The 22,760-nt window shown below is 44.9% G+C and overlaps 2 protein-coding genes across 2 annotated transcripts in view; both read left to right on the top strand.

Moving 5' to 3' along the window:
• SNRPF (small nuclear ribonucleoprotein polypeptide F) overlaps positions 1-22,760 on the top strand; it is a 247,102-nt gene that overhangs the window by 156,336 nt on the left and 68,006 nt on the right. The window lies entirely within an intron of this gene.
• LOC141087600 (probable imidazolonepropionase) overlaps positions 1-22,760 on the top strand; it is a 58,417-nt gene that overhangs the window by 10,073 nt on the left and 25,584 nt on the right. The window contains exon 3 of the mRNA XM_073573195.1: positions 19,454-19,518. Coding sequence (XP_073429296.1) covers positions 19,454-19,518 — 65 coding nt within the window. The remainder of the gene's footprint in view (positions 1-19,453; positions 19,519-22,760) is intronic.

The raw sequence follows: 22,760 nt of genomic DNA, 5'->3' as shown, positions 1-22,760 counted from the left end.
TGGAGTTGATGTTCTTTCTGATGGCCTAGATTCAGTCTTTCATTGCAATAACAGTGTGATTCCCTGAATGATTTGCCCTTGCGATGGCAACTCAACATTTGCTGCTGGTGTGCTAACCGGTGGACTTACAGTGGGGGAAACAATGTTGCGTTGCTGACTACCTTCTTTGGGAGCAGTAGCACATGTGGTACGTGAGTTTTGGTAGTCCATCCACGCTTGCAAGTGCATGGTGGTTAAATGTCTAAGCATGCAACTGGTATTCAAATTTCTCAGATTTTTCCCTCGGCTAAAGGTCTTTGCACACTTCTTACAGATTACCTTTTGCCTGATCATTAGGATTTTGTTCAAAAAAGTGCCACACTGCACTCTTCCTACTAGGGAAGACAGTTTGAGGCCTTGCGCGCTGTGCTTTTTTGACCGTCTGGCCAAGCTGTCCTGCAATTTTTTTTTGGGGTGTTTGTAACCCGTTTTTGGACTGCTCCGGGCCTGCCAGATAACAACTGTTGCGATGTCTATGCCCGCTGCGGATGCTCCTCCTCCTCTTCTGAGCTATTGGCAGCGGCACACTCGACCCAGATTGGCATCCATTGGGGGTAAACAACTGGGTCATCCATCACCTCCTCTTCAATGTCATGTGCACCTTCCTCTGTGTCACTGTGTATGGTGGTATAGTATGCGGGAGGGGGCAACTGAGTTTCATCAGGGTCAGATTCTGGCTCAGTACACTGCGAGGACAATGTAGTGCTCTGAGTGAATGTACCAGCAGATAAATCTAGCAGTAGCTTTGCATCAGTGCACTCCATGTCAGATTCATCTTGGCCTGGGTAATTCACGATTTGGCTTGATAACCCAGGCATGGTATGTGAAAACAGCTCCATGGAGTAATCTGTAGTGTGGCCTACCGCATCCTTCAATTTTGGCAGGGGTGAAGGACACAAGGAAAGGTGTGGTTCATGACCATGAGCCTCCAATGACGATTCAGTGCTTTTATTTTTTAAAACTTCAGAAGAGGAGGCGATAGAGCTGGAGGCTGAGTCAGCAATGTAAGCCAAAACTTGTTCTTGAAGCTCCGGCTTTAGAAGCGGTTTACCTACTCCCAGAAAAGGGAGCCTTTGAGGCCTTGTGGAGCCAGACGATGACACAGCCTCAACACCTCCAGTATTAGGTGCTATTTTGCTTTTGCCACTACCAGCAGATCCACCACCAACACCATCATTACCAGCTGCCAACCCCCGCCCACTTCCACGGACTCTTCCACCACACTTCCTCATTTTTTGGAAAAATTTACCCAAATTTACACCAACTCTCTGGTACTGTAAAACAAGGTACAAGGTGTATATAGTACTGGGGAGAATTGGGATGTCTCTACACTTCAGGACACTCTGGGATTCAGTCAGGCCCTGTTTATGTAACACCGCAATATGACAGGCAGATTCTCTATGCTGTTAGAAGGGTGTATAGAGGACTGTGTAGAATTGGAATGTCTCTACACTTCAGGACACTGTAGGATTCAGTCAGGCCCTGTTTATTTAACACCGCAATGTGACCGGCAGAAATTGCCTAGTGTATGACAAACTACAAGGTGCATATAGAATTGGGCAGAACTGGAATCTCCCTACAGTGTAGGTCTGTAAGAACGGAACAACTCCTCGACTTATCCTTACAGAGTCACACACAGCTTCACTGTGGCCATAACAGCCATTACACGGTACTGAGAGAGGAGAGTGCACGTACACCGCTGTGCAGTGTATGTAAAAATGTCAAGCTCCGTGTTTTAGTATACGGACTAACACATGCTGTCTCTTTCTAGTTTTGAATGTAATCAAACAGCAAATATACTAAACTGTTTGAAAACCAGACAAAACTATAAGGAGGTCTGTAAGAACAGAACAACTCCTCGACTTATCCTTACAGAGTCACACACAGTTTCACTGTGGCCGTGATAACAGCCATTACACGGTACTGAGAGAGGAGCGTACACCGCTGTACAGTGTGTGAAAAATGAATGCTCAGTAACTCACAAGGACAAAACAATAAAATCTGGATTGCTTTGAAAAAAAGCAGTTTTCTCAGCAGTGGGCACACAGCAATACAGCTACCAGGTAGCCTTAAAAGGCAGCCTAATAACCAACAGAGCTGATGCACCAAAATATAGCCTCCACTTGCACTGCACAGTGACTGGTGTGTTGTGCAGGCAAAATCGCTAGCAGCAGAATCCGTTTTTGGTATCTTCTTCCCTGCCTAACACTCTCCCTACAGAATCAGCAGCAGCTCTCCCTATTCTGAGATCAGCATGAGTAACATGGCGGTCGGCGTCCCCGCCCTTTTATACCCCCTGTGACGCCCCACAAAGCAAGCCAATCAATTGCATGCCCTTCTCCAAGATGGTGGTGACCGCTGCCTATGTCATCACGTTGCCCACAGTGTCAGTTCTTCCTGATTGGCTGCAAAAAGGCGCTCAAGCATCTTTTGAAACACGACTTTGGTGCTAAAGTCGCCGACCTCATGGCCAACCTCACGCTAAGGTCGGGTTTCTTTTCATGAAACCCGACTTTGGCGAATGTCGGCGACTTTTCAATTTTTTTCAACCCGTTTCGCTCAACTCTAGTCATGAGCAGTTGATGTGGATTTATTTGATTTGGGTAGATTTACCCCTGTGTGTACTGTGGCCTGTCCTGATTAGACAGTCTTATTGAGTGCTCAAAGGAAAAGAGGAAGCTACACTTAGTTAGCAACAACTCATTCCAGCAGAACTCTGGAAACTTTAGTCATATATGGTCTTTTATCAGTTTGTATAAAGGAGTAGTTACTCATTAACATAAAGGCTTTACTTCTTAGCTAATTGGTCAGTTTAAATGCATGAACATATATGGGTGTCCGACCTGGGGTTATTTAGACACCACGTGATTTACTGTCCGGAGTCTTGCACTTGTCAGCAAGTCTCCAATATCGGCCGGACCACCTGGCCTGAGTTCCTCATTCCCTATGTCTGCTAGATATTTCTCAAGTCACAAGACAATAAGATGACTGGGTAGCAGGTTATTTCCACCAACTAGTTATAAGGTTCAAACTGTGAATATGTATCTGTGTGCAGTATATAGCCTATATAAGAGTACATGAGTATATAGCTTATAGCAGGCAAGTGAGATCTATATGAAATACATATATATTTCCATAACAATCCCCCCTTAGATAACACTTGCCCTAAAATCCTGCTCCTGGCCCAAAGCGCTGCAACTCTTTTATGCTGCCAATGGACTGACATATGCCTAGTGCATACATCCTCCTCTGTACAGACTTTCACAAATGGGCGGTCAGGAGATCTGTCCCTAAAGGGGGTGTGGTGCAATGTAATCAAAGTCTCTTAGTTAGCAGTCTATGCAGTCAGTGCATGTGTATTCTCCGTCAGGGAGGTCATCCACAGCATCATTCCAGCTCAGGTGTATCTTCTGGTATGAAGGCCTTTTCGTGCAATGCGATGCGTGGATCCAGGTGGGGGTTTTCTCCAGGTCGGTGGCGTCAGCACTTGGAGAAGGGCCATCGGATCTGGGATCGAGTGCTTCTCTTTACAGACTTTTTTTTTCACCAACACTCAGCAGTCTCCTGACTTCAGGACGTGCATACCAGGCACCGAATCTGGACCTGGCAATGAAGGAGAAAACTCGAGAATGGACATTAGCAAGATTCTTGATAAATTAAACTACACATGCAGACAAAGTATCATATTGCATAGTCAACTGCTAAGTAAAGAATACCCCTAAACTGGGTTTTTAACCCAAATAAAGTTTCATATTGGTGACAGCTTTTTCTGAGCCTATGGGAGTGTCTAATGCCAGTGTTTGTCTGTCTCTTGGGTAAATTTTTTTTAGCATGCTGCTCTTAAGTGTCTCACCTAGTCTATGATGTGGGAAGTGTGTAGGCCTAAGTCTGACCCTACTGCTGATCAGGTCTCCTGTGTTAGGTTTGCTGTCTATGCGGGTCCCTGATCACTTGCTATTGCTTCTGGAAACCCCATATCTGCACACTATTTTTGAGAGTAGCTTCTCTGCAGTGGTCTTCGCCAACTGGTTCCTTACTGGGAAGTCTTCAGGCCAGATGATGTGGGGGAACTTTTCCCGCTTGTCCGATGTTAAATTTGTCGGTGGCCGAACAGCTGCTGGGAATCTTCACTGTTGAGGTGTGAGTTGAGTCCAATCAGGTCATTCATCTGTGTCTTCAATTCTGTGTGGGGGCCATGTGCCCATTGAACCACCGTAGGGTACCCACTTTGAGATAGACTGGGTCTGTCTTGAGGTAGATGTTTTGATGTAGACGGTTTCTTGGAGCCCAGTGCTTTTGGCCTTCAGCATCCAGCTTTCCTTCTCCTCCTTCCGAGTCTGATCCTGTTACTACTTGTACAGGTTTCAGGAAGTCATTTTGTCAGGTTTAGTAACTGGGTTGTGGTAATTGACATTCTCTGAGCTGATTGTGGGATTTTAGCTGAGGTTTCGTCTGTTTGCGCCTCCCTCTGTATGAAGACTCGGGTTAGACTGTGTCAGAGGAGGACTTGGGACTCTTTGCATTGGTACTGATCCAGCCGGTATTCTCCGGGGATGAGGGAGAAGGTCAAACTGTTGTAGCCTTGGGATGCCTTCGGACTCATGCAGCTCGTCTCGGGGGGATGGGGTAAGTGTTGCTGTGGACTGCTGACCGTAGGACTGTGCTGGAGAAGAAGCTTCCCCACGAGAGGGTGGTGGAGGACAATCTTCTGGAATGTTCTCCATCAAATACGTCCTTTCTGGAAAGGTAGGCACCATTCTTCTGGCTCAGAATTCATATCCACGTCAGAGTCTTCATCCTGGAAGTGATTCAGCTTGTTGGCTGGTGGAGGAAGAGGCATTACTTCTGTCCAATTCAGAGATGGCATCTTCAACGGTTTTCCCATTGACTTCTGTTTGCCAGGTTTTCTCGTCTTCAGTCGTCATGTAGTAGCCATCCGGCTCTACGACCTCTCCCATTTTCCATATTGTCTTCCTCTGGCTGCTTCTTTGGCTGCCACGTCTGCTGTTGATGCCCCGTGTCTCTACTGTGTTCAGTTTTCCGTGTCCCTTGTTCTTCAGCACTGCCACCACTTTTAGTAGTTGAAGAGCATCCAGCAGGTCTCTGATGGCTCCATGGTGCTTCACGGTCGATCCGCTGTGATGAAGTTTCTTGCAGCCCAGATGGGTCCGAAGTCGGGTGCCATGTAATGCTAGTACCTGGAAGTTTTTGTTCTTCGCAATCTGGCAGGTCTTTCATCAGCTCCGCTTCTTGGGCTGACAACCTTCTGGACCATAGAATGTCTTGATTGCTGGTCGCTGCACATCCCGTGTGGAACCTTCCTTCATCATCTGCAAAACTGGAGCCATCTATGGTATCTTGCAGATTTTTCATCTGAGGGTCCGTATCCGCATCCCCCCCCTTGGGAGTGGGAGTAAAGACAGGTAACGGCTGCGAGCACTGAAGAGTGGTGGAGAGCAGCCTTGTCAGGAGGGTGTGTGCTGCGGGTATTGTTTTCATGCAGGAGGGCCACCCCCTTGCAACTGGATCCAGGCCGGCTGAGAGGTAGTCTAGAGGTTTTCCTCCATGGGTCTGTTTTAAGCCTGGCCAGTAGCATGACCTTCTCCATCTTGGTCCTTCTTTTTCCGTTTTGGTCAGGACGGTATGGCTTCTCGTAGTCAGGGAGGCCTAGAGTTGGCGCAGAGACTATGAAGTCTTTCAGTTTCCTGTACGAGATGAAGGTTTCAATGCGTTGATGCAATTGTACAGAGGCTGCATGAAGTCTGGAGCACTAGGAATCCAAGTTCTGCAGTATGAGACTAGACTAAGGAAGGCCTGCATCTTTGGAGTTGTTGAGGGAGCCATCTTCTCCTCCGCGGTCTTCCAGTCAAGTGTTTCGCCCAGTGGGCGATACGGTGTCTTCAGGAACTTGCTTTTGACACCACTGGACTCTGTTTTTGCAGAACTTACGTTGCTGCTCCGTCAGGCAGTGTAGAGGAGGCATGGAAAACGCTGTGCGGGTAGCGGTGTCGATTACTTCTGCATGCTCCCCAATCCAGTTGGTGGGGACGGAGGGAAATGCTCTGAGCTGTGAAAGGCTGTTCCGGGCCCTCTTGGGCCTCACTGTCCATTTGTTCCGCACCCCCCTTGTGCGTTTTCAGGAACTGGTCGTCCAGGTGAGGGGGAACATTGAGGGAAGCTTCGGGTAGATCCATTGCCGTGAGCACCGTTGCTGTGGCTGGCACATTTTCAGCAGAGTGTGCAGATCTGGCACAACTGGGGTTTCAATCATGGTTGCTTCGCTCAGTCCTCAGGTTATGCACCATTCAATCTGGTCTGGTTCTCCTTTCACAGTCTTCCTCTTGATCGAGAGAAGCTGGGACCGCATGACTATTCCCGTGGGTGAGGCGGCTCAATTTGGCCTTGCTCTTCAGTGCCATGAGTGACTCCCATCTTCTGGCACAGGGCTGGCAGGGAACCAGCCATTTGCTGAGGTCCTCCTCATCAGAGATGACATCCAGCTGAGCTTTCTTGCTCTCACAGGGGGTCTTTTTGCTGGGGCATCTTTACCAGCCAGCAGCAGTTCCTTTCACCCAGCTTGATTTCAGGTCAGCATCTTGTTAACCAATTTGAGGAGCTGAGTGGCAGTCTTCTGGTCCAGGGCCTGGATTAACTTCAGGGAGCACCTTCAGAATCTTGTCCGAGATGATCCTCTGGCGCTGGAGCCGGAAGCGGTGCAGCCATTTCACGAAGCGGGTGTGGTCCCTCTGGGTTGAGGGTTTTCCTGGCCCATGCCAAAGTTCTTAGGCCGTTTCTTGAACAGCAGTTCCACTTAGACCTCCAGTTGGTCAGAGGCAGTTTAGCTCTGGGTGATGAGCTGCGGATGCTGGGCCTTCGGAGCGTCCAGGGTTGTAGACTTGAGTGACACCCGCACTGGTGCAACTTGAAGTCTTGAAGTCTCCCTTGGGCCATAGGCTTCTGAGTGCTATGTCCAGCACCTCCTTGGGTAGGCTTGCACAGGTTATTCGAGCGAGGCTCTTGTAGGGCCACCAGCATGATTGATTCTTCTTGGGTCTGAGGTGGAGAAGAGGTCAGGGTCACATCTTCATGGGACACTTTGGTCACCTTCAGTTCCTGCAGTAGGTCTGCGCTCATCAGGTGGGGTGGGCAGGTCTCCACCGTGAACTGGAACAGGATGGAGTGTCCTGGCAGTGTCCTCATGCTCAGGGGCTTGCAAGCTGGGGAACGTCTGTCTTGACCTTTTAATCCCCATACAAGACAGAGTGTTCTCATAGACTGGTGGGGTCGGGGATTTTCACTTCTGACTGCACCAGTGTCCACAAGGAAATATGACAGCCCCCAGTGATTTGAGGTATTTGGTCCGCTGACAGGGTTTCACATGTCAGGGGCGTGACGTCTGGCGGACCTGGTTTTGCCTCTGTCCTATGGACAGGGTTCTTCATTGTCTTCTGTGTTTATTTCTTGGCCCACTCCTCTGCGTGATGACCTGGGTTGCCGGGGTGTTGTGCACTGGTTCTGGAAATGGCCAAAGTTGCCACAGTTGAAACACCTGACAGGTCTTCTGTCTCTGCAGGGTGGTTGCACCTCCACGTCAGTGGCCATCACGGGAGGGCCTGTCCTCCATATTCCTGGGAGGGACTCGATTCTTCTGGCTACTGTAAGCAGGACATCTACTGCTATTGTCCTGTACTCAGGCCTGGCCACTATCAGCAGTTTCTTGATTGGCTCTCTTAGTCCATGCACAAAGGCCTGTGCCAACATTTGTCCGTGTATCTGATCATGATTAGTGAAGCCTAAAATTTGGAATACTTGCCTCACTCTGCCATGAAACTCATCTACAGACTGTCTCGGCTTGGCTCATGTTATGCAGGCTGAGTGCTTGTCTGGCATTGGCACACTCTCTAAGCTGTTCAATTAGCTTTGATCCTGATTCCCAGGAATGCACATCTAATTCTGATGGAAGCTTGAAGCGTTCCTTCATGATTTTAGAATACTGAACACCTGACTAGGGGTGAAGGGCACATAGTGTAAGAGTTCTGGCTCTATCTGCACCTAGTACTATGCAGCATAATCTCCTCTTCATGTTCATCAGAGGAGGAACTGTGCCACTGTGTGATTTGTCTTTCTGTGTGTGTACTCCCCCCCCCCCCGACTGGAGCTCTGTGTGGCACATGGATCTTCAGTCTCAGCAAGTGCAGTGACTGATGGCCCACACCTCCCTTCTGCTGTCTGTTGTATTGGGAGGGCATCTGTGTTGACATGTGTGGGGAGTGATTCACTTTCTTCTCTTGGTGTTGTAACTGTCTCTTTAGAGAGAGTGCCCTGTGGAACTAGGGACACCTCATTGTCTGGAGTGGAGAGGAGATGGTGGAGAGGGATGAGAGGTGGGTGTTGGTGATGAAGATGGAGAGGGAGGAGAGATAGATGAGAGGGAGGAGAGGAGATAGAGGGGAGAGAGGAGGTGGTGGGGGGAGCGAACTGCTTACCCCCCCCCCTCTGCCGTCATGGAAGGCATTCTTAGACCTGTGGTCCTTCTCAGACGGCACAGGTTGGTATGCCGCTGAAAACACTTTTCCTACACGTAAAACAAAAAAAACAATCCTTTCTTGTTCACACTATCTATCACCTTCTGCGCTGTTAAAAATCCTTTGTCACTTTAACAAAATGCAGACAGAAATTGAGCTTAACCAGCTACTTCCCTTTTTTCCTTTCAATACATTATGTCATGCTACAGCTTAAAGAAAAACTGTTTTTGCAAAAGAAAAAAACATTCTGGTCTCCGAATGGAGGCGTTGCTATGTCTGTTTTAAAACTGAAAAAGGTGATTTAAAACTTTAAACACTTTGCAACCCCTTTTAACCTGCTTAAAAGGGAACAAAACAAGAATATTTAGTGAATACCCCAACGCAGGTAAAAATTCTCTTTTTAACAAAACTGAACGAAAAGTGAAAACTAAACCTAAAAAAACTGATAAAATGTCACAAAAAGTGGAAGAAAACTAGAGATAAAAAAAAAAAAAAAGGGAAAAAGTATATAAACTTTGGAAAAAAAACCACTTAGAAAAATAAAAAAAATACGAGTACACTTCCAATAATAAAAGGGTTAATGCAGAATGCAAGCACCCAACTTCCTCTTTTTTCTGCCTGTGTCTTTCAGTGACATGAGGGAAAAAAAACAAAAAAACAAACATTGATATGCTCAAAAAGACCCAGCTTTCCCGAAAACTCTCAAACTACAGTAACAAAAGCCTCTACCAAAAATGCAAAATATAACATAAAATAGGGAAAAGCAGAGTACAAAATATAACAATATGAAAAAAATATATATGAGGGGCACACCCTGCAGGCAAAAGAGGAAGTTTACAAAAGGAAAAAAAAAACACTTTCTGCTTCAGATCTTCACGGAAACCTGCAATGAATTCACATAGACGTCCAGGGAGAGAGATCGAAAGCCCTTGTCTTGTGACACGTATGTGAAACAGCTGCTGGTAACCGATAACTGCCAACCACACTGGGTGCACTGCGCTGGTGACCCGGGAATGTTAACACGCTGTACCGGACGTCCTGGCTGACTCGTCAGTATCAGTAATGTGATAACTCCCAATATGTTGCCACCACCTGATACCTGGGCCGGCTTCTGCTGTCCTTCCCTGTGACCAGGTGTGTTGATGGCAACCTGTCAAGTGGTTTGGCTCGCAAAAACTCCCCTAAGCTGACACCACCGCGTGGCCTGGCGTGGGCGCTGTTGTCCCTTCATGTGCATGGGTGTCTGTTGTGATAGCTTGATGTGAGATTTGCCTTGATATCTCCGTAAGACCCCCCCCCCCACCACCTGTCCTCCCCTGTGTCCAGGTGTATTTGTGAGGACCTATCTGAGTGAGTCAAACTCTCCCGTTATTGGTCTACCATCAACCATAAACACATCTGTCAATTTCCCACCAACTCTCCCACCCGGATCTTAGACACACAGGACCACAGTAGACGCTTATCCCAGGGTTTGGATTTGCGCGTGGACTTTTTTACACTACCTGGGTTTGGTGACCACACTGACCGGCTAGAGTTGCTGACCCGGACTGGGCACAGGGAACATTCAGGTAAGATAACTAGATTTTCTTACCTTACTTATGGAGTTGCGCAAATCTCCGTTCCCATGAGCCAAGACCTTGGCCGGCACCTCTGTCCTCTCCGGTCAGCAGGATCCCCATGCGTTTTCGTCCACGGCCCCACGTTGGGCGCCACTTGATGTGGATTTATTTTTGATTTGGGTAGATTTACCCCTGTGTGTACTGTGGCCTGTCCTGATTAGACAGAGTCTTATTGAGTGCTCAAAGGAAAAGAGGAAGCTACACTTAGTTAGCAACAACTCATTCCAGCAGAACTCTGGAAACTTTAGTCATATATGGTCTTTTATCAGTTTGTATAAAGGAGTAGTTACTCATTAACATAAAGGCTTTACTTCTTAGCTAATTGGTCAGTTTAAATGCATGAACATATATGGGTGTCCGACCTGGGGTTATTTAGACACCACGTGATTTACTGTCCGGAGTCTTGCACTTGTCAGCAAGTCTCCAATATCGGCCGGACCACCTGGCCTGAGTTCCTCATTCCCTATGTCTGCTAGATATTTCTCAAGTCACAAGACAATAAGATGACTGGGTAGCAGGTTATTTCCACCAACTAGTTATAAGGTTCAAACTGTGAATATGTATCTGTGTCCAGTATATGAGTATATAGCCTATATAAGAGTACTTGAGTATATAGCCTATAGCAGGCAAGTGAGATCTATATGAAATACATATATATTTCCATAACAGTGACTGTAACTGCTCCCTGCACCACCCAGATGACTGGAAGGAAATGGCTCCAGGGAAAATAAAACTTCATTTTCTCCCTGTAGCCAATCTTAGGCTATATTCACACTTCGCTTTTTCCCGCAGGCAAAACTTACTCTCTTGGCAGTAAGACGCTAACTTGTCTCTTGTGCGTGCTGATACATTTTTGGCACATAAGAAAAATCTGACTTTGCTGCCAAAACCTGATGAAGTAAAAACTGATGCCTGCATTTTTATTTTTTATTTAGTTTTTGTAACTGGTTCTTTTGTTTCTCCTTCTTATGAGAGCCATGTAATGCACAAATGAGTCTAGTTTGGATTAAAGAGGGAGCAATTGCCCTGACCCTCGCAAACTCCATCTAGAAATGCTTAATAAATATTAAACCCAAGGGTACAGACTTCCGAAATGAAATGAGTCCTGAAAAGGCGCTGTACTGTGTCCATCAGCTTCATAGACATGGAATATACCTCTATGCTGATCCCATAGTCGGGCGAACACTCTCCGTCCTCCTGCTTGTGGCTGCCCTTATGATCCACGTGAGAATTTCATGCTACATAGAGGATGCCAATAACCCCTTCCTGACATATGACGTACCATCCCGTCCATGGGACCCTGGCCCCTATGACCGGAAATGGGATAGTACGCCATCGCGAACAGCGGCGCTCGCGGGGAGAGCGCTGCTGATCGCGGCTGGGTGTTAGTTGATCATCACAGCTGACACCCGGCACGTTAACTCCTGGCACACTGCGATCAAACATGATCGCAAAAGTGATGCAAAACTAATTATTTCTTTTATTTAAAATGGTTTTCATTGCATCAAAGTGCCAAAACTGCTTTATCAACTTTACCCCACGTGGAACAGTGTAAACGCACCCCCCAAAAGAAATTCATGAAATGCTGGCTTTTGTTCATTCTGCGTCCCAAAAATTGGAATAAAAAGTGATCAAATATGTCATGTACCCGTAAATGGTACCTATAAAAAACGTCAACTTGTCCCGCAAAACAATAAGACCTCAAATGACTTGGTGGGTCAAAATATGGAAAAATTATAGCTCTCAATATGTGGTGATGCAAAAACTATTTTTACAATAAAAAGAGTCTTTTAGCGTGCGACAGCTGCCAAACATAAAAACCCGCTATAAATAGTAAATCAAACCCCCCCCCCTTATCACCCCCTTAGGCTGGTTTCACATTAGCGCTTTTGTGCGCAGCGCATCGTGCGCACCCGTGCGCATGCGCACTGCGCACCTATACTTAACATGACATGCGCATGGTCTTGCGCATACTTGCGTTTTCGTGCGCATGCGTTTTTTTGTCTTTTGCGCCAGGCGCGCCAGACGCAACGTGTTGCATTTTTGGTTCCGCCCTGTCTCGTCAAAAAAACGCATGCGCACAGAATGCGCAAAAACACCACATTGGAGCCTATGGGAACGCATGCGTGCGCATGGTCTTGCGCACGCTTGCGTTTTTTTGCGCATGCGTTTTTGAGTTAAACAAGTCTAGAATGTTCTCTAGACAATGGAAAAAACGTCACACTTAAAAACGCATGCGCATAAAAAACGCCAACGCATGCAAAAACCGCATGTAAAACGCAAACAACGCTGCGTTTTTTTTACACATCAGCGTGCGCATGACGTTAAAAAAACGCGCGTTTGTTTTGCGTTTTTCTTTGCGTTTTTTATGCGCCCGATGCGCTGCGCAAAAAAACGCTAATGTGAAACTAGCCTAAGTTAGGGAAAAATAATACTTTTTTATTTTATGTATTTCCATTTTCCCGTTAGGGTTAGGCCTGTTTCACACTTCAGTTTTTCACAATCAGTCAAGATCCGCCGATTTGCCAAAAAAAAACGGATCCGCCATTTTTCTTGGCGGATCCGTTTTTTTCCCATTGAGTTGCATTACCGGCGGATCTTGACGGATGGCCATCCATTGGATCCGTTTTTTTGCGGATCTGCTAAAATTTTGACGAACGGAGCATGCAACGTTTTTTTTCGGGTGGTAGGATCCACACTTCTCACTGCGCATGCCCGAAATTTAACCCTAAACTCTGTTCTGGAGGCTGAAAAATTTGCTCTTTCGCTTTTTTTTTTTTTTCTCTTTCTTCCTTTGACCGATTCGTTAAAATAACGGTCCGGTGACAAACGCTATCGCTACTACGGATCCGCCATTTTAGCAGATTTTGACTGAAGAAAAAAATTGATGTGTGAAACAGGCCTTAGGGGTGTGTTGGGGGGGGGTTCCACTGTCTGGGCACATCAGGTGCTCTCCAAACGCAACATGGCATCTGATCTCAATTCCAGCCAATTCTGCGTTGAAAAAGTCAAATGGTGCTCCTTCTCTTTCAAGCTCTGCCATGCGCCCAAACAGTGTTTTACCCCCACATATAGGGTATCGGCCTACTCAGGACAATTTGCAAAACAACTTTTGGGGTCCAATTTCCCCTGTTACCATTAGGAAAATAAAAAATTGGGGGCAAAAATATCATTTTTGTAGGGGGGAAAAAATGATTTTTTTTTTTTTTATTTTCACGCCCGGGCGTTATAATCTTCTGTAAAGCACTTGGGGGTTCAAAGTGCTCACCACAAACCAGGGGAAGAGTCTTGAGGAGATCATTTGCATATTCCCAGTGCCTTCTGGGATAAGTGAAAAGTCTCCGCGAGCTCAACGATCACTGGGTTTTGGCCGTTGCAGCTGAAAAGAGGAAATCGGAAAACCAGGGGAAGAGTCTTGAGGAGATCATTTGCATATTCCCAGTGCCTTCTGGGATAAGTGAAGAGTCTCCGCGAGCTCAACGATCACTGGGTTTTGGCCGTTGCAGCTGAAAAGAGGAAATCGGAAAACCAGGGGAAGAGTCTTGAGGAGATCATTTGCATATTCCCAGTGCCTTCTGGGATAAGTGAAGAGTCTCCGCGAGCTCAACGATCACTGGGTTTTGGCCGTTGCAGCTGAAAAGAGGAAATTGGAAAAACCGCGCGCCGATTTGGCTCATCTTTCATCGTTTTTAAGAAATCTCAATATGGAAGAGGCCAGGAGCCATTTGGTGAGCTGCATTTCTTGCTACATGTTCACAGATTTACCAGTGGAAAAGCCAAACTTCACATGCCACAAATGCAAGCTTGTGTCCCTGTTGGAGGAAAAGTTGCAAAATCTCGAAGAGAGGTTAGCTACGTTGAAGATCATTAAGGAAGGTGAAGAGTTCTTGGACAGAGCAGAATTATCTCTTCATGTTACAGAAAGAGAAGAAATTCGAAGTGCACCTGAAGAAACAGAGGAATGGAGACATGTGACCCAGAGAAGCAGGAGGATCAGGAGGCAGTCAGCACCCATACTGCTCAGGAACCAGTACCAGGCTCTCACGCAGGAAAACGATGAAGAAATACATCAGGATAAGACTTTGCCAACAAACAGCAACCTTGTACGCCCTCAGAGTCCTCCTGGATGGAGAAAGAAAAATGTTGTGAAGAAGAAACGGAGAGTGGTGGTCATGGGGGATTCCCTGCTGAGAGGAACAGAGGCCGCTATCTGCAGACCGGATATAACTACAAGAGAAATGTGCTGTCTTCCAGGTGCAAAAATTAAAGATGTGTCTGACAGGATATCAAGACTCTTCAGACCTACAGATGACTACCCATTCCTGCTACTACATGTGGGGACAAATGACACCGCAAGAAACGACCTGGAAACCATCTGCAGAGACTTTGAAGACTTAGGCAAGAAAGTGAAAGAACTGGGAGCGCAGGTGGTCTTCTCTTCCATCCTCCCAGTGGATGGCCATGGAACAAGGAGGTGGAATAAGATTCTGCAGGTGAACAACTGGCTACGTCGATGGTGCCGTCAGCAACGATTTGGATTTCTGGATCACGGAGTGAACTACTTATACGATGGACTACTTGCTAGAGATGGGGTGCACCTTACGAAGACTGGAAAGCATGTATTTGGAAGTCGCCTTGCTACACTTGTAAGGAGAGCTTTAAACTAGAACAACATGGGAAGGGAAGCAAAAGACCAGAAAAAGCCATACACCTGACAAATGCTATTGAGAACTCTGCTATTAGAAGTGGAAGGGAAGAACAAAGACAAAAGAATCTAATTAATAAAAATAATGGAGAAAGAGAAACCAATCACAAACTAAAATGTTTCTATACTAATGCACAAAGCATGGGCAACAAACAAGGAGAATTGGAACTACTAACACAGGAACAGAAATATGATGTAATTGGAATCACTGAAACTTGGTGGGACAATACACATGATTGGAATACAAGACTAGAAGGATACAACTTATTTGCAAGAAATAGACTTGATAAACGAGGAGGGGGTGTCGCATTGTATGTTAGAAACGCGTATATCTGCACAGAGATTGAAGCTTCAGAGACTGGGAGTTCTGTGGAAACTGTTTGGGTAAGAATACAAGGACAGAACAATGGGAAGGACACCATTGTAGGCATTTACTACAGGCCGCCTGTGCAAGCCGAAGATATAGATGAACTCTTTATGCATCAGATGGCCAAGTTCTCCAAAAAATATGACATAGTTGTCATGGGAGATTTCAACTATCCAGACATTTGTTGGGAATCTCTCTCAGGCAAAACTAACAGGTCAAGGAAATTCTTATCCTCTCTTGCTGACAACTTTATCTTCCAAAAGGTAAGGGAGAAAACAAGGGGAACTGCTACCTTGGATCTAATCCTTATAAACAGGGAGGAAATGGTTGAGGAGGTAAAAGTGGCTGGGACCCTAGGAGGTAGCGACCATGCTATTTTAGAATTTTGGATAACTAGAGGCGGAAGACCTGTGAAGACTCAGACGTCAAGGTTAGATTTCAGAAAGGCAGATTTTAAGGGATTCAGAAAGAGAATTGGAGGGATCCAATGGCTGGATATCCTTAAAGACAAAAATGTCCAGGAAGGATGGGAAATCTTGAAAAATGAAATTCTCAAAGCACAGTTGTTAACAATTCCGAAAAGAGGGAAGAATAGGAAGCATTTAAGGAAACCAGGATGGATGAACACAGAACTTAAGCACATGCTAAAAAGGAAGAAAAAAATGTTTATAAAATAGAAAGAGGGAGGCATATCTAAAGAAGAATATAATGCTGTCTGCAGAACCTGCAGGGCACAAATCAGATTAGCTAAAGCTGAAAATGAACTGAGGCTTGCAAGAGATGTCAAAAGCAATAATAAAGGATTTTGGGGATATGTCAAAAGTAAAAGAAAAGTCAAAGATGCTATAGGATTTTTACAGGATGAAAATGATGAAATGGTAAGACAGGATGTTGAGAAGGCTGAACTTTTAAATTCCTATTTTGCATCTGTTTTCTCTCAGAAAGGAAATGCAACATCAACTGTTATTCACTGTCCTATTAAGGGAATAGAAGAATCCAGGATATCTATAAACAGAAAGATAGTGAGGAAACACTTAGCTAACCTAAATGAATTCAAGTCTCCAGGTCCAGATGAATTACACCCCAGAGTACTGAAGGAGATAGCAGAAGAAATTTTTGAACCCCTCTCCATAATCTTTGAAAATTCTTGGAGAACAGGAGAAGTGCCAGAAGACTGGAGAAGAGCAAATGTTGTTCCTATCTTCAAAAAGGGGAAGAAGGTGGACCCAGGTAACTATAGGCCGGTGAGTCTGACTTCTATACCAGGAAAGATCTTTGAACAAATTATTAAACAACATGTATGTCAATACCTGGATAAGAATGAAGTGATTAAACAGAGTCAGCATGGGTTTGTAACTAATAAGTCATGTCAGACTAACTTAATTTCCTTCTATGACGGTATCACTGATTGGGTGGATCAAGGAAATGCTGTAGATATAGTATATCTTGACTTCAGCAAAGCATTTGACAAAGTCTCTCATACAATCCTTATTGAAAAAATGACTAAGTATGGAATGGACAAGGCAACTGTTAGGTGGATTCATAACTGGCTTAGTGATCGGACCCAAAGAGTGGTCGTAAATGGCTGCACATCCAGTTGGAAGAATGTCTCAAGTGGGGTACCACAGGGCTCTGTCCTGGGCCCTGTATTGTTCAACATCTTTATCAACGATTTAGATGAAGGAATTGAGGGTAAACTGATTAAATTTGCTGATGACACAAAGCTAGGAGGGATAGCTAATACTAGAGAAGAGAGAGAGAGGATTCAAAAAGATTTAAATAAACTGGAGAAGTGGGCAGCAACTAACAGAATGGTTTTTAACAGGGAGAAATGCAAAGTACTACATCTGGGCAATAAAAATGAAAAAAGCATATATAGAATGGGAGGAATAGGGCTAAGTGACAGCACATGTGAAAAAGACTTGGGTATACTAATAGATCACAGACTGAATATGAGTCAACAGTGTGATGCAGCAGCAAAAAAGGCAAATGCAATTCTAGGATGTATTAACAGAAGCATACAGTCTAGATCACGTGAAGTCATTATTTCCCTCTACTCCTCTTTGGTCAGACCTCATCTGGAATATTGTGTCCAGTTTTGGGCACCACATTTTAAAAAAGACATCAACAAACTGGAGCAAGTTCAGAAAAGAGCGACCAGAATGGTGACCGGTCTGCAAACCCTGTCTTATGAGGAAAGGTTGCAGGATTTGGGAATGTTTAGTTTGCAAAAGAGAAGACTGAGAGGAGACTTAATAGCTGTCTACAAATATCTAAAGGGCTGTCACATTGTAGAAGGATCATCGTTATTCTCATTTGCACAAGGGAAGACTAGAAACAATGGGATGAAACTGAATGGGAGGAGACACAGATTAGATATTAGAAAAAACTTTGACAGTTAGAGTGATCAATGAGTGGAACAGGCTGCCACGAGAAGTGGTGAGTTCTCCTTCAATGGAAGTCTTCAAACAGAGGCTGGACAGACATCTGACTGGGATGATTTAGCGAATCCTGCTTTGAGCAGGGGGTTGGACCAGATGGCCCAGGAGGTCCCTTCCAACTCTACGATTCTATGATTCTATCTAGATAAGTTCCATGGGGGGGGACCATTCCATTAAAGTCTGCATTCCAAAACGTCACTACTTCCCTTCCGAGCCCTGACATGTGCCCATACAGTAGTTTTCTCCCACATATAGGGTATCAGCGTACTCGGGACAAATTGGACAACCACTTTTGGGGTCCAATTTCTCCTGTTACCCTTGGGGAAATAAAAAAAAAAAAAAAAAAAAAAAAATTTTGGACTAAAAGATCATGTTTGTGGAAAAAATATGATTTTGTTCTTTTCACGCCCGGGCGTTATAATCTTCTGTAAAGCACTGGGAGGTTCAGAGTTCTCACCACATATCTAGATAAGTTCCGTGGGTGGTTTCCACTGTTTTGGCGCATCAAGGGCTTTCCAAACGCGACATGGTGTCCGATCTCAATTCCAGCCAAAAAAGTCAAATGGCGCTGCTTCCCTTCCGAGCTCTACCATGCACCCAAATAGTCATTTACACCCACATATGGGGTGTCAGCGTACTCAGGACAAATTGCACAATAACTTCTAGGGTCCTGTTAACCTTGGGAAAATAAAAATTGGTGAAAAGATCATGTTTTTGGAAAAAATGATTTTTTTTTTTTTTAATTGTACGGCTGTACGTTATAAACGTCTGTGACAAATGTGACATGGCGTCCGATCTGAATTCCAGCCAATTTTGCATTGAAAAAGTTAAACGGCGCTCCTTCCCTTCTGAGCTCTGCCTTGTGCTGAAACAGTGGTTCCCCCCCACATATCGGGTATCAGCGTACTCAGGACAAATTGCACAATAACTCTTGCAGTCCAATTTCTCCTGTTACCCTTGGTAGAATAAAAAAAAAATTGGACTTGAAATAATTTTTTTGTGAAAAAAGTTAAATGTTCATATATTATATAATTTTTTTTTATTTTTTTTTGAAACATTCAAAAAATTCCTGTGAAGCACCTGAGGGGTTAATAAACTTCTTTAATGTGGTTTTGAGCACCTTGAGGGATGCAGTTTTAAGAATGGTGTCCCTTTTTGGGTATTTTCTATCATACAGACCCCTCAAAGTGACTTCAAATGTGATGTGGTCTGTAAAAAAAAAAAATCGTGTTGCAAAAATGAGAAATTGCTGGTCAACTTTTAACCCTTAACTTCCTAACAAAAAAAAATTTGTTCCAAAATTTTGCAGATGTAAAGTAAACATATGTGAAATGTTATTTATTAAGATTTTTTTGTGTGCCATACCTCTGTGATTTAAGGGCCTAAAAATTCAAAGTTGGGAAATTGAGAAATTTTCGCCAAACTTCAGTGTGGGTTTTTTTTATTTTTATTTATTTTTTTTTCACAAACGCACGTTATATCAATGAAATTTTACCACTAACATGAAGTACAATATGTGACGAGAAAACAGTGTCAGAATCACCGGGATCCATGGAAGCCTTTCAGAGTTATTACCTCATAAAGGGACAGTGGTCAGAATTGTAAAAATTGGCCCAGTCATGAACGTACAAACCACCCTTGGGGTAAAGGGGTTAAGGAAATGGGTTGTGCTCCTGATATGTCAGACAGTCGCCCACTATAAAATGGTGCGATAAACCTGAATATTTAATGTCTATCATGTTCCATTTGCTTTGCAGGCTTTGTCGATGCTCATACCCATCCTGTGTGGGCAGGTGATAGAGTACATGAATTTGCTATGAAAGTAAGTTGTAATATACTGTTATTTATTAATCTTCTAGGATACTGTACAGTTTGGAGAAGTTAATGAAGATGTGAACAACTTAGCAGCTGGGTGGTACTGCAAGGGAAAGTCAACACCTGCAGATAAAGAAACCACTGGAGCCATAGGCGGAGGAGGGCATGACTTGGGGATGGGTGGACCTTTACTCTTGCAGCTTTGTTGGTATAGTGGTGTAGATTTTAAGCAAGAGTGATGTTGCTTTCAGAGTAAGGCTACTTTCACACATCAGGTCTTTTCCGACAGGCAAGATCTGGCAATTTGTTTAAAAAAAAAAAAAAAAAAAAAAATGGATCCGGCGAAAGCTGCTGCCGGAATCTGCTTTCTCTTATTGAATTGTATTAGCGCTGGATCGTGTCGCATGGCCTTCCATTTCCCCTGGTTTTTGCCAGATCCGGCTAAATGTTTCATTTCAGCATCTGGCAAAAACGTCTCTAGTAACGTGTGTGTGGTTTGTCTTTTTTTTTTTTTTTGTTTTTTTTTTTTGCTATAGTGGAAGCCTATGGACGCCGTATCTGGAAAAAGTCGGATCCGGCTACCGGATCCGGTTTTTAGGTCTGAGCATGCTCAGATCCAACTGGCCAGCCCCCAGGAAACAGAGATAAACAATGCCAGTGAGGCCCTCATCCATTACCGTGCATCCAGCCACAGAGCGGGGCCAGGGAGAGCATGGCCAGCCTGCAGTCGCAAAGCCAGGTCAGACAGCTACAGCCATCCAGTGGCAGACATGTCTTCTAGGAGCCCTCCCCCCCGCGTCGTCAGCGCTTAGAGGTAAATAATTTTTTGTTTTTGTGTGTATATATTATATTTTTTATTCGGAACAATAATCCAAAAGCCCTTAAATTTTATCACAGCCCATATGGCTATGTGCCCATGCAGCAACGTTTCGGTTCAATGGGTATGAACCTTTTTTAAAGCATTACAATGGTGATGGGTGAATTGTCTTTTAAAGCATAAAGTTGTAGCATGCGTATATATATATATATATATATATATATATATATATATATATATATATATATGTATGTATATTAATATAATATAATTTCAGCAGAAGGGGTGGAGATATAATCGGAGTGGGCTCGCAATTGGTAAGTTTCTTGTATGCATCACAGAAACGCATCACACAACACATAAAAGTGATCATTACAGACATCACACTGCACACAACGCCTACATCAAAGCACATAATTATTATTTTAATTTTAGTCTTCTGATTCTGGTGCTCTATCAGAGGTCCTCAAAGCAGCTCCCAGGGTCATTGGCGTGAGCGGCCGGGCGGTTGACAGCGGATAAGCACCTTATATTTTTTTTTTTGTGTCTCTATTAATAATAATAATTTTTTTTCCATTGTTTTTGAGTCTAATGTTTGTCTTTTTTAAACAGCCTTCACAGTGTGCTCCTAATTCGGACGGTGAGGAGGAGGCCAGGCTAGATAGACCTCCTCATCGATCTGATCAGAGAGTGGGAGCCACTGTGGAATATGGGGGACCGCAGCCACGCCGATCTCCTAGTGACCCGTCTGCTCTAGAAGGAAGTCCGGCGTCAATTTGTTGCCAACTGGGAGGACCTCGATGTTTGGGCCCAGCGTAAAGCGCGTAAGTATACACAGTTCAGTCATGTTGCTGGATGTAAGTGCTGTATCCTAACCAATTTGTGCTTTCACTTTTCAGGTGAGAGAATTGTCAAGCAGTCAATCAGGGATTGCTTCAAGGAGTTAAACAACGAGATGCGGGCCCCAAGTGGATCTGGAGGATGCAGGAGTAAGTACAAATATGCCAATGTCCTGTTGTTCCTCCAGTCAATAATGGTGAGAAGGTAAATATTACCCACCCCTTTTAAGAAAATGTTTACATGTCTAGCACTCTTAATATTTTTTTTTTTTTTTCAGCCAGGGCCATGCAATATCAATATATTAATTTTATATCTTTTTTTTTTTTCTTTATTCCACAGCACCATCCGCAGCACTCGGGAGTCTGCAGAGTTGAACCCTTCTGGGGCGATCCCTCAGGAGTCCGCCACTGAGGGACACTTCGACAGTCCCGGCCCATCTGCGCCTTCCCTCACATCTGATCCATCGGTCCCATCCCCTTGCGCTGGAGCATCGTGACTGCCTGCGTTGCATGAATCTGCTGGTGAGAATATAGCTTTTACTTTACCCCACCTCTAGTACACCTGTGGGTTCTGGGCGACAGCACCAGAGGGGTCAGGAAAAGAGCTATGCGCCTGAGTTCTTGCATATGAGGGCATCCTTCCAGAACTGTCTGAAACTGTCTGAGCAAATGACTGCAGGATTTAATTTGCTCAACAACCGTATTCTTGAATTGCGCACACTCCTGGTTAGGATTCAGTCAGATGCAAGTAAAGCTCCCAACCACACATTTTTCTAGTCGGTACTCGAGTGCATGGATAATCTATCTCCTGACCAGCAGATGCATGTAATGCAATTGTGCCAGTCTGTTTTAGCGCATGTTAGCTCCACCCACCCAAGTACTTCCTCCACACTTACTCCCCCTCCAGCCACTGTCCCTCCTCCCCTCTCCTATGCAATACTAGCATCCTGCTCCGTACCACTTCCCAATCACATCATCCTGCCCACTACCACCAGTCTCCTTCAACACCCATCATGCCCCAAACCCACCCCTCTTCTCCAGCCTCCACCACTTCTGCCTCCCAATCCATCCACTCCACCCCTCAAACCTTCCAAATTCCCAATACTACTCCCGGTTTCATGTCCACCCGTTCTATTTCTTTCTCCACCCCTTCACCTGCTTTACCTACTGATCCTTCACCACAACCGTCACTTTCCTCTCTCCACACTCCCAATGTCGAAGTGTCCCAATCTGACAGCCCCTCCAGCATTATCTCCACCCCCCCCCCACTATGTCAATTTTATAATTTTTTTTTTTTTGTCTTAAGAATTTGTAAATAAAAAAGATTATTGGTGAAAATTTTTGTCTTTTATTGAATTATAGGGTTTTTAACCATACTATTCCGTCATCGGTAAGGATCCCTGCTTTGAGGTGGGCTCCAGCAGTGAGGCCACCTCAAAGCCACGACATGTCAGCTGTTACGAATAGCTGACATGTGCCCGCAGTAGGCACGAGTGGAATCGCCGTCCGCCTGTACCTATTAACTAGTTAAATCCCACTGACAGCAGACATTTAAATAGCACTTCCGGCTGCCGGGCCGGAAATGAGCTCATC

This window comes from Dendrobates tinctorius, unplaced genomic scaffold (genome assembly GCF_039654945.1).
Source record: "Dendrobates tinctorius isolate UK_male_01 unplaced genomic scaffold, ASM3965494v1 ptg000035l, whole genome shotgun sequence".
NCBI classification, from domain to species: Eukaryota; Metazoa; Chordata; class Amphibia; order Anura; family Dendrobatidae; genus Dendrobates; species Dendrobates tinctorius.
This window is presented reverse-complemented; position numbering and strand designations above follow the sequence as displayed.